Genomic DNA, 15311 nt, shown 5'->3' with positions numbered 1-15311 from the left:
CGTCGCTATTGACATTGCTATTAACAGCTATCTGCGTAATTAGGTTTAGAGTCCACCTGCGGCAAGGGCAAGCTCATTTGATGCATTTTGGAACAGCGCATTTTCCAGGCTCGTTTCAGATTTTTAGGGAAAAGCCGGAATAGTTAGCCCTTATTTCATTAAATTGCCATTCATGTTTTTGTGTGTTGTAAATTGGATCTATCTATATATCAAAACGGAGCTTCTACAGTATCAGCGAGCATTCTAAGCTCTAATCCGATTCATTTGGGCCTTTGTAATGTAAACATATGACCAGTTCCAGAATTATTGATGGAATTCTTTACTGACTGCTTCACAATTTTGTATATATATTTTTGCTATCAATTGTAATAAGCAATATTTTTACAGTACAACAGCAAGTGTCGTGTTTGTTTGCGTATTTTACTATGTTCCAAAATGCATCAAATGAGCTTGCCCTTGCCGCAGGTGGACTCTAAACCTTATTACACAGATGCCAATCTCGTAAAATCCCCCTTTCATTTCTCGGTTTCAGAGGATCTGTTAGCATTGAGTGTAATCATTAAAAAACAAGCAATAAAATGTCTTTGCAGTATATTTTCTTATACCTACATTTCTTACTTAAAAGAAAAAATGCAACTATCACCTTTTGAGGAAAAGAAAAGCTTCATTTCTGTACAAATGAATCATAAAATGCAGTTCATCCAAAGAAGACGTAAACTAAAAACCAAGCTTGAGCACATCTGACCAAAAATGTTTGTTTTGCGTATTTAATATGATCATATAATCATTTTGCTAATCAATTTGCTCAATGTAACATTCTTATGTTATTCAGTTTCATTCAAAGCCATGGGGTCCACACGCCTTGCTGTGGCGCTGTCTGTCGCCATGCTCCACCTAGTTTCAGGTAAGTGTGTGTCCCACCACAAGCATGACCTCACGCATATTGTTTTTGTTTTTCTCAGATCTATAGTGAACGTATTTCTGTCCAGTTTCATTGTAATCCCCTACGAACTGGGCGTAATTTTGTCTTTTCTTTTTCAAGCAACTAAATGCTAATAGTCCCGGCTGTTTCAGGTATGAGCTTTATGACGCCTGAGCCTGATACGCCACCGACATCAACCCCAGAGTCGTACCCGCTGGGCGGCCTGATCCACGCTGCCCTACCGAGTAAGGAGTATTTAGGCGAGGCTTCTGCAGGCACAGGTTCTCAGATGTTTACGGCTTAGTTCATACGCCTACAGTGGAACGTGGATGACTGCTTGCTGGAAATGACATCCATTGTGTTGAACCTTTGAACTATGCAGGGACCACCACCGACCCAACGCAAGCTGTACCTGCGCATAGGCAGACTGAGTTAACAGCGGCAGCCATCTCACCAGGGCTGCTCACCACAGCTTCAAGCTCCTCTTCGGTGCCCGCTTCAAGAAATGTCATGTCCTCGCTGCCCGTAGAGGAGGAGACAACCACCACTCTGATTACCACAACAACAATAACAACGATGCACATGCCAGGTACGTCTGCATGCGTGTCATCGCCTGGTTTCATGCTGAGAAACGGTTGCTCTGTAAGGAACATTAAAAATGCTTGAACAAACAATTTAAATTTTCATCCATGGCATCAGAGGTGCAGCTGTGATGGCAAATCCCCAGAGAATGACTGTGGTTGTCATGGTGATTTTGTTCATTTGTCATTTATGGGTCTCTATGAAGACACAGCAGCAAGGTAATCTTGATAGGCAAAATAGCATAAGCATATAATCCTGAAATATTAATAAATAAATAAAACATCAAGTGGTTGCTTTAAAACTTTTGTTCATTAATAAGAAAATGCTGTACATGTACTTTATATAATTTATAGAAAATTGCCAGCCTTTATTGAGTGATTAATATTTTTAAATCAGCTATAGTCCAAACAGAAATGCCTGCTCTGAAACCACAGCTACCGGTATTTATCTGCTAATGATACACATTTACATTGTGTAACGTCTACCGTATATCTAGTATTGATTTTTTGAGTTTTTAACTCTCTCTTGGGACCGTAGATGTTTGGCTACAACACGAGATAAGCACAGAAATGTTCCATTTGCTTCAGGGTCTACTTGTACAAGAATAATGTGCCTCTCATATTTCCATATTTCAGGATCCATCCTTTATTTATGCAGCGAAGATTGGTTTCCCGGCCTGAACTACTGTGCGAGAACTACTGCCAGATCAGTAATGTGTTTGCCACATAATCCTGGGCAAACATCTTTGACCGGGATTATGGTAATGGTAATAAAATAGCTGGCATTGAAAAGAGAAAGAGATAATAACCAGAAAGACATAAACTAAAACCAAGCTGGAGCACATCTGACCAAAAATGTCTTCCAAGTTGTTTCAGAGTACTGAAACCTTTGTAGGCTAATTACACAACGGTGTGGTAATACTAGTTACACACAATTTTCACCTCATACTTTCCACAGAAGAGTCGCTGTGTCAGAAGACAGTTCTAAACACATTTGCATGCTCGAGGGTGTTGCTGCCTATCCAGCTGTGAACAGCTATTTTGGTGTCAAGACGAAGATTTGCATCTTTCACAGCTGTCCTACTTTAAATAGATTAACAGCACAGGACCAGTTTTTCTTTTTGTTTTGCTGTATTTGGGTTTGTTGTTTACACAGATACACAGAGCACACAGGTTGATATTGTCATATTGTTTTTTTGTCATACTGAGGAGAAAGAAAACTAATTTATCATTACAAGAAGCGATTGTCTTCTTCTACCATTGAGCAAAATAAACTATGAGTCATGCTGTTACAACGAAGAACAAATATTTACCGTATGAAATGATTTGGAAAAGTATTCAACGTACATCTGGACACACGTGTTTCCTTATTCTCCTACTGCTCTCGCCATGTTTTCACAGTGCAATGCAATGCCACTTTGTCAGCAAGGGAGGATGTTGTTGAGTCACCAGATCCTTCATCAACATCATCATTTCCCCCCCTGGAATGCACCTACAGCATTACCGTGTACGCAGGCTACGGCGTGGAGATTCAGGTACATTATCTCCCGTGAACACAGAAGGTCTTTGTAAATTGTGTTTTTGTACTATATCGTCTTTGATGTGTTTCTTATGTGCTGTTTTTGGTGTTGAAAAACCATTTGCTTATTACATAGAAACCTAATTTGATCTTCGGTTTTGTTTGATTTCTGATATTTGTCAAATTAAATACAAATATTGAAACTGTGCTCATGCCAGTGGGTCACAGTTTCGGTCGGCAAGGTTGTTGTGGTATGCTTTGAAACAGATCTACTTCTATTCATTAGTATATGTCAGGAGTAATTACACGGGAGGTCAATCTGATAATGTAGCAGCTGCATGTCAAGCAGCCACACGTTAACGTTTATCCAATAAGGCTCGAAAGGAAACCTTAATGCTAGTTTCATTTGAAGTGATTAAATTCAGATTACGCCCTCAACCTACCTTGTTTCTTTTGTGCAGTGAGTTTATTTCTTAAAAGATGGCGACTAACGTCATCATTTCCTCTTTTGCCCTCCAGGTGAGGAAGGTGAACCTGTCGAAGAAAGAGTCCCTGACAATCATGGGGTATGGAGGTGTGCGCCCAGAGCTCTTAGCCAATGAGACCTTGATGAGGGAGGGTCAGGTGATTCGCAGCACAACCAATCAGGTGCACATACACTACCGCAGCCTCCAACAGACCAACCACGGCGTCTTCAGCCTCCATTATCAAGGTAACCCCTGAGAAATGACAGCGCATCCCTCTGGGGCTTGCGATTTATTGTCTCAGTAAGGAACTAGAGTGATTTATGTTTTGAGTATTAAGTGAAGAAGGTGATTTGTAAGTTGAAGTGAAGACTTAATCCATTTTAACACACTTGGATTTAGAAATTAAAAGCGTGGACAAATTCTGGGCAGCACATTCCTCACTGCTAACAGAAGCAGCGCTGACCTTCATGTGAGCAGAAATGTGTGGGAGGTCGAGGTTGAAGGGTCGCGGTGATGACCAACATGTTAAGACATTCACAGAGAGTAGAATGCATTATTATTTACTGTTTTAAATTCCCCTCCTGTTCCATCAACACCAACAGCATTCCTGCTGTCCTGTCCGTTCCCTCTGTCCCCTGAGGGCGGTGGCGTGACCGTGACGGACATCCATCCCGGAGGTCAGGCTCACTTCCACTGTGATCCAGGCTTCCAGGTCCGCGGCCACGAGGTGGCCACTTGTGTCAACACGACTCGGCCACGCTGGAGCACCCCTGAGCCGCAGTGCGTCGGTCAGTAAACGGATCCAGAGTTGAATGAAACCTGACCGTTGCCACGCCAGCTGTTGTTTTGTAAATAATATGTGGGACATTTATTTTAGCTGTGTCCTGCGGCGGATGGATTCGTAACGCAACCGTGGGCCGGATCCTGTCTCCGCCCCCTTCATCTATCAGCAACCACAGCAATGGAAATAATCTCAGCTGCCATTGGCTAATAGAAGCCAAAGAGGGACACAGGCTCCACCTACACTTTGAGAGGATTGCGCTGGACGAAGATGATGATAAGTAAGCTTGTTTTCATTAGTTTCTGCGTCGTTGAATGCAACTGGCTTTACGGCTGACAGATTGCCCCCCACTGTTTCCAAACATTATGGGATGATGCACCGTATCACTTATTTTCCTGTTTTTTTTTGTGATCATTTGTCATCTTCTGACAGATACTATTCAGATCAGAACAGCGTTTTCCTGTCCTGTCTTATTTACCTTCATTTTTTACCTTTATTTTAATGTGTGAAGGTTTTTGGGGGGCCTCCTCAAGTAAATAATTACATCTCACTGAGACTGTGGTCCCTCTCGCCTACTTATGACTAGCAGCTGCTTAGTTTGAAGCAAAAAAAAGGTAATAAATAATAACGAGTCACACGTAGCTGGGTCATAATAATAAGAACCAACTCATGACTGAAGTGGTTTTTAATTCACACGTAATTATGAATGACTCTTTAATAAAGAATTTATGAATAAAGAATATTTTATCCTTTTCTCTTATAGCTCATCACTGTCTCCGGTTTAGGTCTACTGTTGCTATTGATTAACTTCAACACAATACTCGTATCCTTTATCCGGATGCTCATCCTGAGGTCTCCCTCTTGCCTCGCGCCTCTTTGTGTGTCGTTCCTTCCAGGTTAATTGTGCGCAGCGGGAACAGTTCCCTGACACCACCGCTTTTTGACTCAGACATGGATGATGTCCCAGAACGTGGGTTGCTGAGCGAGAGCTCCACGCTCCACCTGGAGCTCACAGCCGATTCGTCCTCTATCCCTCTGCTCCTGGCTCTGCGATACGAGGGTGAGTGGAGCGACTCCAGATGCTCCGATCCAGCGTGTTTCCTTTTTGTTGTTTTCCGCCACAGCAACACAGGCAGAGCCACTTTTACTAACCTCAGCACTGTGTAAAATGCATTTTACCTGAAATCTGTTTTGAAATTATTCATTGCCAACAGATTTCTTTTTAAAACGAGGGGAATAACAGATTATTGTAATCTCCAAAAAAAATTCCAAGGTCAACCCTTTATTTTGAAAAGTGATATATAAATTATATATGTTTCGTATTATTCCGTTTCTATGAGGATTCCTTGTTTCTTTTTTTAAGGGTGCCTTAATAAGTCGCTGTCTGCCCACGCTTCAGTGGGATTTGTTTTAGGCTGTGGAGACACCAACTGCTTGAACACAAGCGCACACGCTTATCTGATGTCTTTTTTTTGTTGAACTGTTTTTTTAGCTTTTGATGATGAACACTGCTGGGAGCCCTACACCCCCCATGGGAATTTCAGCAGCAGTGACATCACATATCAGCTGGGCACCACTGTTACCTTCGCCTGCTCTCCAGGCTTTGTCATGGAACAAGGGTCGGGGACCATTGAGTGTGTCGACCCCAGCAACCCCCACTGGAATGACAGTGAGCCGATGTGCAAAGGTAAATTTGGAGGATGAGCATATCCGGTAAAATGTCAGCCCTGACGCCAGCAGCTGGTTTTCCTTTTCATGACTGAACTGAAGCTAAACCTTCCACTAATCTCCCAGAACTGGTTCAGAGGGCTTGTGTCTGCACATATTTCCCAAATTGAGTTGCATCCCGGTGATGTAACTCCGCTAATGTTTTTCTCTTCGTACTGCCAGTGAAAGATATTTGACAAATGCTGTGGTTAAAATATTCTTCAAGAAGCAACTGCCATCGCTCTTTCCACTTTGCATTCCTGTTAACACTCCTGGTTTCATGCCTTTGTTTTAGCGCGAGGTTCTTTTCGCTGGAGCCAGCATGTGGAGTCGTATACCTCTAACTAAATCTAATTAAATGTGTTCTCACAGGCAAAGCTGTTGATTTGGAAAGAAATAGAATGCTAGATTTGGGCGTCATGGCTGCAGCGTGCATGGCCCTGCTGATGCACTGTGTTGAGTTTCTTTTGATTATTGAGACAGCACAGATATTTTACTAGTGAAACTTTTTCTTAAGATGCTCCTCATGACGTCATTTAATATTCAGGGCCCTCTGATACTTTTTATCACTGTAGTTCATGTCTCTCCCCATTTCAAGAGTTAGTTTTCCCCCCAGATTATTTTTTTTCGTCACTTTTATCTCTATCTAAGCTTTTCTCCTCTCCTCTGCTTTGCAAGCTCTCTGTGGGGGAGATTTAACTGAGCCCTCGGGTACCATCCTGTCTCCTGATTGGCCGCAGAGCTACTCCAAGGGCCTGGACTGTGTTTGGCAGCTCCATGGAAATGAGGAGAAACGCATCGAACTGGATATCCAGATGTAGGTTTTATGCTGCCTCCATTTTCTTTATCTTGTGTGTGTGTATGCAAGTATGCAATACAAATATGTAAACTTGTATTTGTATGTGCCGTGGTAACATTATTGTGAGGGAAAATCTCATACTAACAAAATCTGCAACATCCTAAGAATATGTCTGAGGAAGTGATTTTGCAGGAGTAGAAATATTTTTGCAGTAATTAACGAAACGTTAATTGGATCGGCGTGCTAATGGGGAAATCTAAGTAAAAATTTAAATTATAAAAGAAAGAATTTGCTCAGTGTCAAGTAATAAAGTAAGCCGTGTTTTAAAAACCTCCTCTCTCATTTTCATCACTGTCTTTCTTTCCCAAAGTTTAAATATTCGCCACAATGATGTGCTGACCATTTTTGATGGACGTGATCTCATGTCCAATGTGATCGGACAATACCTGGGGTCCAGAGAGCGTTTCCAAGCTGTCTCTGGGGGGTCAGAGGTCACCATTCAGTTTCAGAGTGATCAAGAGGATTCCAGTTTCATCCTTAGTCAGGGCTTCCTCATTCATTATCGCGGTAAGTACGCTCTTTAAGTTCATTCGCGAGTTCCGCCATGACTGAGAAAGAGATTGTCCGCACCACTGTCATCCTCCGTCGCTCTCTTTCTGTGTCGTGCAGAAGTGGAGCCGAATGACACCTGCCCTACCCTCCCTCAAATTGATTTTGGCTGGATCAGCTCGTCCCATTCCTCCCCTGTGAGAGGCAGTGTCCTGACCTATCAGTGCCAACCGGGATATGACATCAGCGGCTCCGACATCGTCACGTGCCAGTGGGACCTCTCCTGGAGCAGCAGCCCACCTTCGTGTGTGAAAGGTGAGATAACTAGCGGATCTATGTCTGAACTGAAACATTTAAAGCAGCCTTATGAATAAATTTAACTGTTGAATGCATGGCTAAATAAGGAAGATGTCTTGCTGTGTGTTGTTAATTCTAGGATTCAGGTTCATTTTAGGTTTCAGTCACATCTTTAGCATTGAATTAGTCTTTTTCTTCTTTCCGTGAGGCCACTTTCAAAGAAATAGTGTGATAATTCGGGAAATGGCAGGAGGCAGTAGCACAGCTCAGCAGACAGAATACCAGTAGATAGAATCAATATGACAACCAGCCTGGCTCAGTCCAGAGAATACAAAATCACCCTGCAGGCGCCTCCAGATCTCACATACTAACCATATTACGATTCCATTTGTTTAATCCAATTTCTTTTTGCAAGAATAAATAAGATGTGTCATAAGGCGAAGCTTTATGTTTGCTAGGAGGAATTTTATCATTTTGGACAAAGCTAAACTAGCTCCCTCTCTTGCTTCCTAACGCCTCTCTATTACAGCATTGTTCAACATTTTTTTCTCTCTCAGTTATTAATTATATTCCTTTCTCCATCAGTTTTGCTATTGATCTGTATTTTTTTTTTTTTTTTGTATTGAACTAGTTGTAATTATGTCCAATGCAGGAGCCAGTTAGATGCTGTCTTACTTGTCCAATTTTGGTCCCAACAGTCCAGCAGTGCCCCGATCCAGGAGAGGTGGTGAATGGAGCACGCTCAGTGCGTCCTGAAGCCGGTTTTGCAGTTGGAACAGTTGTCAGATTCTCTTGCAATCAGGGTTACCAGCTGGAGGGTCCAAGCCAAATTTCCTGCCATGGACGAGACACCGGTACCCCGAAATGGAGTGACCGCAGCCCAAAGTGTGTCTGTAAGTCCCTTTCCTGTTCCCTTCCACATTTTTCTATTTTCAGATAAATTTGCTCCAAGTTTAGAAATGAGCCGTAGCCCTTTATGCTTTTGTTTCCTCTGGACAGTGAAATATGACCCGTGTCCAAACCCCGGTGTCCCTGATAACGGTTACCAAACCTTGTATAAGCACAGCTACCAGGCAGGAGAAACCCTCCGTTTCTTCTGTTATGAAGGCTACGAACTTATCGGTGAGGTCATAATCAGCTGCGTTCCTGGCCATCCTTCTCAGTGGAACAGCCCACCACCTTTTTGCAAAGGTAATGATTTCCTTTGTCTAAACATCCTTGCAGACTATATACTCAAGGCCATGTGTATTATTATATATTATATATATATGTGTGTTCCCAGTTATTTTTTTATTTCTGTCTTCCTTATCTACATTTCACACAGCGGTATATGAGGAGCTTCTGGACGATCATAAATTGGAAGGTGATTTGTTTTCCCTTCTCTTGTTTGTGTTGAATGAGGAGGCAAAATAGGTTCTTCATATTGAAGTCCGCTACATGGAGGATCTGATTTATTTCTTTAGCGCCATCTACTAGTTGTATAATGAACAACACTAAAGCTACAGAAGGACGCTTGTGGGTTTTCTTTAAACACTATTATTTGAAAAGTATTTTCCTAATAAATACAGCAGACAATAGTACAAAAATATCTAGATTTCTCAGTCTGTTTTGGTTCTTTTTCATATTTTAAAGCCAGTCAAAAAAATATCACAGTTGATGGAAAACTTATGTTTGTGATTTTTAACCTTTTGACTACTTCAGTGTCCCAGTCATTCGAGCCTTCCCATCAGATCCTGAGTGAAAACATTGCTTTGGCTATAATTCTGCCAATCATCCTGGTCATCCTCCTGATTGGAGGAATTTATATGTACTATACAAAGTGAGTACCCTGGGTCATTCAATCCCCCCCCACACACACACACGCTCACCCTTCACTGCAGCTACAATACTATTTTTTTTTACTTTTCTTTCCTTTACAATTATGTATAATGCGCCCTAAATTCCTAAGATTCCATGCATTTTTATTTTCTCCATCACAGCATCTGCAGAATAGATTGGAAACCGCTCTTCTGGAAGTCTCTTTCTCACACACACTCCTACAGTCCCATTACAGTTGAGTCCGATTTCAACAACCCTCTTTATGAGGCAGGGGTAAGTATAAAGTTGAGACCACGTCATGTTTTTATGTCATTTTTGAGTGTTAGCTGACTTTTTACTGGCTGAATTCTTACTTCTGCCGCAGGATACACGGGAGTATGAAGTATCCATTTAAAGGAGAAGCCCGGGTGAAAATGAAAAACTACAGAATAATTTGATTTTTTTTTGGAGAACAAATAAGGCCTCATCCCCTTATCATTCATTTTTAAATGATCTTACCATCCCTGTAGATCTGGTGGAAGTGCTTTATTTTGATATGTTGCATTGAGATGGTTATGTGCCAAACATGAGTCCTACTATCTGCATTATTAGGACTGGTGCCTTAAGAAGGATGACAAAGTAACATCAACTAAGTAATACCCTTGTGGGAGGAATAAGAACCTAAAAGGGTGAAAGGAAATGGGTTTATTTATAAAACTAAAGTATTATGAGACCAATTCATTCCACAAGTTGGCAATACTTTATTTTTTACCTGTCAAAAGCGACATTCATGAATATAGAGTACACATTGAATGTTTTTCTTTATTCTGTATGTCATACAAGTTTCATTTACAACGTGAAACAGTGAAAAGGAAGTAAAAATGAACTTCTGTCATGAGAAAAGATTTAAATCAACAGTCATTTTCTCTCTACTTGACTTTGTCTTTGTCGCTGTGTAACACGCACTCACGTACATGCACGCAAAACACACATAATCACACATACACAAATTGAATGTAAATATTTGACTTAAAATTGATTGAGGTTATATATATATTCATGTATATACATAAACCTCATGTATACACATATACAAGGTGGCAGGAGGTTATATATTTTCATTATGTGTGTAATGAAAATTCAGTGCCAAAATGTAACGTTAAATACTTTAATGTCCTTAAGTGTATTATCTGTTATTGCTGTTTACAAAGACAGTGTTCATTTTATTTGCTGTTTCTGGATTGCATTGTCACTCAGCGTCACATGACATATAAGAAAAGGAGAAGATATGAATGTCATTATGCTTAGAGCATGCACTGATTGTAAATTATATTGCTTCTGCTCAATCTTTCATTATCATTATAGTTATTGACAGTTATCATTGTTATCAGATTTGATGTTGTATGCACTATGTTGATGAAAAATTACAAACGTGGCTGCTTGCTGTGATGCATTACTTACAACAGTTTTTTTAAACAGTGAATGTAGTCTCATTCACCAGTGCAAGACAGAGGATCTTGGAGGCTTGCTTTGTAGACTTAATTCTTATCATCAGTAGCATTCCTTTGCTTCATATGTGAATACACAGTTTTGAAGGCAGTAAATTATTTGCTGAATTGGAAATAAATTATCTGTTGAATGGTGTTAAACTCGTAATAATGTGTTTTGTTTTTTCAAACTGAAGAGTCCGCACATAGATTTAATTTTTATGTACAAATATTTATACAGTACATACATAATAAAGCACAGTAATAGGTACAGCATATGTTTGTGTATTAAGTAATATAAAGAATAAGCTACCATTAATAATTTGAGTATGCATAATTATTTGGGTTTCATATGGCGTATATATGACATTGTAGAGTCTACAATGTAGACTTTATTATGTACTATTTAATATTATTTAGTAACGTTTCATTTCCAGAGGGTGGCAGTATAATATACGGCACAAATTGATGCTTACGAAAAATTGATCGTAGAAGAAGAATATAGCGGAAGCGTGTATATTATATTTGCGTTTCCGAGTGACCTATTTTAGCTTCTAGTGTTAGCAGCGGTGAATCATCCTTTGTCCAGCAATGGAAGTGTTTGTATATTATTTAGCATTTCTCGTTGTCGTGGATAGTGTCCGATTTTTTTAAACAAGAAGCGAAAAAAAAAAAGAGAGGAGTAATTACTAGCTAAAATAAACTGTTTTAAATGCGTAGCTGTCGTTAGCCTCGCTAATTTAGCCGGGCTGTTTACGCTTATTAGAACTAGTAGAACGTTAACCTTAGCTCGGTTGTAGATTTATTTCTGTGGCTTTGGCTGGTCATACTAGCTGTCTTGCAGGTTACCGATTGCTGAACGCTTAAATATTTTGGTGACTTGGAGTAACTAGTTTAACTCTTAACGCTCCATTGGATGTTAAGTCTGGTAAGTGCAATTTCTCGTATTGTGACGGGATTGTTTTGATTTTATTACCCTTATAAGCATAAGCATAAATCGTCACAACAGCTAAATAGCTCCCATGCAGTACTCTTGATTTATAACTATACTAATTAAATTTTAGCTTGCTTAGATGTTATATTATGCTGATAATCCCAAGATTAACAGCTAATTCAGATAATAGATTAGTTCATCTCTAAATGGCAGAACTATGAATGTGGGACAGATGCTACAATGTAACAGATTACACTGAATTAATATCCTCCATCGACTAAGTATAGAGACACAATGGGTGTTGAATACTGTTCTTTTTTTAATCAAAGACATTTTTTGGTCATTAAATAAATCCGGAAGTTGCTTTAAATGGGTTTCCTCACACTGCTGACGATTAAGAGTGAAACATGTTGTGTGTTTCTGTACTCCTTCTGTCGTCGCTAAAAAATAAATAATAGTTTTGATTAAAACAAAGGAGAGGGTTTTGTCTGCTAATACGTTCTTCCAGCGTTGTTGTGACCATTATTGTGTCGTTGATTCAGCTGTTTCATGATTGTAAGGCCTCCAACAACCTGGAATTGGATATGTTTGGCATGAATATTAATAAATATACCTGTATGCATGTCGGAACACCCCCACCCCCCATATGAACTGCATCTCAGGATTACATGCATGTCTTATTGTAATTACTCGCTCAGCCTCTTTCGAGCAATGTAAGGCTTTTATGTTGAATGCGGCACGACGTTTGATGTTATCCACCTTAAATGCAAATGACATGTCCTCATTTTGTATTATAAAAATAAGAGTACTTTAGATTTATTCATGTGTCAGTAGTGGTAAATTATACAAAATCACTGTTGTCAATTAAGTAACATCTGAAATAGTGAGTATTAATCTTGTTGTTATAGTATTTCTCTGCAGTATAACTAAGTACTGTTGTTCTTCTGATACTCCTCAGCCCCATGTCTGCTGAGGCTTCAGTTGGCGGTGATGCTGCTGACTCTGCCCAATCCGCCGTTTCCCAGCCTGTCTTTCACAACACAGACGACCTAAGAAATCGGGGTCTGCTGGGTAGCAAGTATGTCAAATTGAATGTGGGTGGCTTTCTGCATTACACCACTGTCCAGACATTGAGCAAGGAAGACAGTCTGTTGTGGAGCATATGCAACGGGGGAACAGAGGTTCAAATTGACTCGGAAGGTGAGCGAATGTGTCTGGATTTATTGCGTTTAGTAATGTGGTTTCATTGATGCCATGAGTTTCAAGCAAATCAAATCCAAGTCATTAATGACTGAATATGTCACTAGAACTGGGTTCTAGGTTGGCATACTATGGATCACTTGCTTGATTTAACAGAGGCAAAATGTAAATTACTCAAAACAAATCTTCATGCCCACACAGGTTGGGTAGTTCTGGAAAGGTGTGGCCGACATTTTGGACTTGTTTTGAACTTCCTGCGAGATGGCTCGGTGCCGCTTCCAGAGGACCAAAGAGAACTGGAGGAAGTTCTAAAGGAGGCCCAGTACTATCGTGTCCAGGGCCTCGTCCAGCACTGCCTCAGTGTCATGCAGGTTATTGATTATAGATTTTGTGTCTCAAAAGTTGAACGTCTTACAATAGCAGATGTGGTAATAAAGTGTTAATATTTCACCTTAAGAAAAACGAATCACTTCTGAAGTTTAACATTATTCATTTTATTCAGCTGTATTTTGATGTTTACCCTCAGAAACAAAAGGATATCTTTGAAACTGTGTGTCGTATCCCCATGATCACCTCAGCCAAAGAAGAACAGAGGATGATTGCTTCGTGTAGAAAGGTACGTAAATGTTTTTCTTTTCTCCCTCAATCAAATGGACCCGAAATGAAATTGAATATCTGGTCTAAAGTTTCCAATGAGCAACTAAGATTTAGACTGTACTGGAGAAAATAATAGATGTGGGTGTTTTTTCTTCTTCTATCCCCTTTATGTTTCAAAGAGACTTTTTTCATTTTTTTTATTTTATTAATTCCTTTTTCTTTTCTCTTCAGCCAGTAGTGAAATTGCAGAACAACAGAGGAAACAACAAGTATTCTTACACCAGGTAAAATGGTCCTACACAACATTCTGAAAGTGTTTTTCATGATTATTATGTAATGAGCACTTGGTACTTATTACCCTGTTAATAATCCTTTACTCTTTTTCTCTCCCTCCCTCCAGCAATTCTGACGATAACCTGCTGAAGAACATTGAACTGTTTGACAAACTTGTCCTACGATTTAATGGCCGCGTTCTGTTTGTCAAAGACGTGCTTGGGGACGAAATCTGCTGCTGGTCTTTCTATGGCGAAGGCCGCAAGATTGCTGAAGTATGCTGCACCTCCATCGTCTACGCCACAGAGAGAAAGCAAACCAAAGTAAGTAAAGACACAAGGTGCGCACCGTGGTGGACAGCAGTCGGTTACATTAGCAAATAATGGAAATGAGAGAAAGAGCCAACCTTCCTTGATTCAAAGTAACAAAACTCTCGTCTCTAAAGCTGCTCCTCTACAGATCGCTAACAAACATGTATTTGAGGCATGAACAAAGCTGGCTGGCCATCACTGCTGCTGTTCACTCAAGCTATGAAGCTACAGTCTCTTAACAAAAGCCGTTAAACTTGGAAAATCTGTGTTTTTAGGTTGAATTTCCTGAAGCTCGGATATTTGAGGAAACCTTGAACATCCTCATTTATGAGAACGGCAGAGGATCTGGTCCGGGGGGGTTACACCTTTTAGATTCTCGCGGCTCGGGGTCATCAATCGGAGGCGGCCATTCCGAGGAAGAGGGTGCTGTGGGCGGTGAAAGGCGAGTAAGACGGATCCACGTGAGACGGCATATAATGCATGATGAAAGAGGGCACGGCCAGCAAACTGTGTATAAAGACTAATAATGTGAAGACGTGATTGAGTGTGTGTGTTCATTTTCTTGCTGAACGCTAGCGGCATGAAGGAGATGTCCGCGAGCAGAGCAATAGCTTGGCCGTTGGTTGTGTGTTACTGCCGAAACGTAGAGGTTGATGTCTGATTTGTAACTGAAGTAAGAGCCCTGAGATGAAAAATGCTTCTGTTTACAAGAAAACAAGTTGTGTACTTGAGTGAAAAATGTGTAAAAGTAACTGTCATGAAGAATAGTTGTCAAAGGAACCTCCTGTAAGTTGAGGAATGGGCTTGAAAACCAAGCCCCCCCCCCCGCGTCGAGCAGCCCGCTCTTAATGTGAGTTAATGATATGCACTGGCACCCTCTTGGGTTTGACTTGTAGGAAACGCTATTCAGTGTTCAATCAGGTGGTGAAACATCTAAAATTGGTCTGATGCATTTATTAAGACAGCGATGAACAGAATGTGGTCAGATTTAGCCGAGACATTTTAACACTGGAATAAAACTGATCAGCCGTTTGTGAGGCTGTCTATAAATGACTTTTTTGAGCAGCTCCTTTTTCTTTATTTAAATTAT

At 40.4% G+C, this 15311-nt stretch overlaps 2 protein-coding genes across 2 annotated transcripts; both read left to right on the top strand.

Annotated features, from left to right (window-relative positions):
* Positions 1 to 846: 846 nt before the first annotated feature.
* Positions 847 to 11065, top strand: LOC137913786 (seizure protein 6 homolog). The gene is made up of 18 exons (XM_068757421.1): positions 847 to 904; positions 1075 to 1203; positions 1305 to 1511; positions 2905 to 3038; positions 3542 to 3734; positions 4092 to 4277; positions 4367 to 4550; positions 5167 to 5330; positions 5763 to 5957; positions 6656 to 6794; positions 7147 to 7343; positions 7446 to 7640; positions 8321 to 8515; positions 8622 to 8813; positions 8947 to 8985; positions 9324 to 9441; positions 9602 to 9713; positions 9805 to 11065. The coding sequence occupies exons 1-18, from the start codon at positions 847 to 849 to the stop codon at positions 9832 to 9834; spliced, it is 2667 nt and encodes an 888-aa protein (XP_068613522.1). The 3' UTR covers positions 9835 to 11065.
* A 687-nt stretch (positions 11066 to 11752) lies between these two features.
* LOC137913787 (BTB/POZ domain-containing adapter for CUL3-mediated RhoA degradation protein 1-like) lies at positions 11753 to 14745 on the top strand. The gene is made up of 7 exons (XM_068757422.1): positions 11753 to 11834; positions 12799 to 13040; positions 13242 to 13411; positions 13567 to 13656; positions 13869 to 13921; positions 14038 to 14233; positions 14497 to 14745. Exons 2-7 carry the CDS (start codon positions 12803 to 12805, stop codon positions 14743 to 14745), a joined length of 996 nt encoding a protein of 331 aa, XP_068613523.1. The 5' UTR covers positions 11753 to 11834; positions 12799 to 12802.
* The last annotated feature ends 566 nt before the right edge of the window (positions 14746 to 15311 follow it).

Source organism: Brachionichthys hirsutus, unplaced genomic scaffold (genome assembly GCF_040956055.1).
Source record: "Brachionichthys hirsutus isolate HB-005 unplaced genomic scaffold, CSIRO-AGI_Bhir_v1 contig_853, whole genome shotgun sequence".
NCBI lineage: Eukaryota > Metazoa > Chordata > Actinopteri > Lophiiformes > Brachionichthyidae > Brachionichthys > Brachionichthys hirsutus.
This window is presented reverse-complemented; position numbering and strand designations above follow the sequence as displayed.

Bases quoted from the DNA above. Each gene is read 5' to 3' on its own strand.
- LOC137913787 (XM_068757422.1), top strand. From the start codon at position 12,803: ATGTCTGCTGAGGCTTCAGTTGGCGGTGATGCTGCTGACTCTGCCCAA. The intron at 13,412-13,566 runs GTTATTGATTAT...GTTTACCCTCAG, and splicing joins ACTGCCTCAGTGTCATGCAG to AAACAAAAGGATATCTTTGA. The intron at 13,657-13,868 runs GTACGTAAATGT...TTTTCTCTTCAG, and splicing joins TGATTGCTTCGTGTAGAAAG to CCAGTAGTGAAATTGCAGAA.
- LOC137913786 (XM_068757421.1), top strand. From the start codon at position 847: ATGGGGTCCACACGCCTTGCTGTGGCGCTGTCTGTCGCCATGCTCCAC. The intron at 905-1,074 runs GTAAGTGTGTGT...CGGCTGTTTCAG, and splicing joins CATGCTCCACCTAGTTTCAG to GTATGAGCTTTATGACGCCT. The intron at 7,641-8,320 runs GTGAGATAACTA...TGGTCCCAACAG, and splicing joins CCCACCTTCGTGTGTGAAAG to TCCAGCAGTGCCCCGATCCA.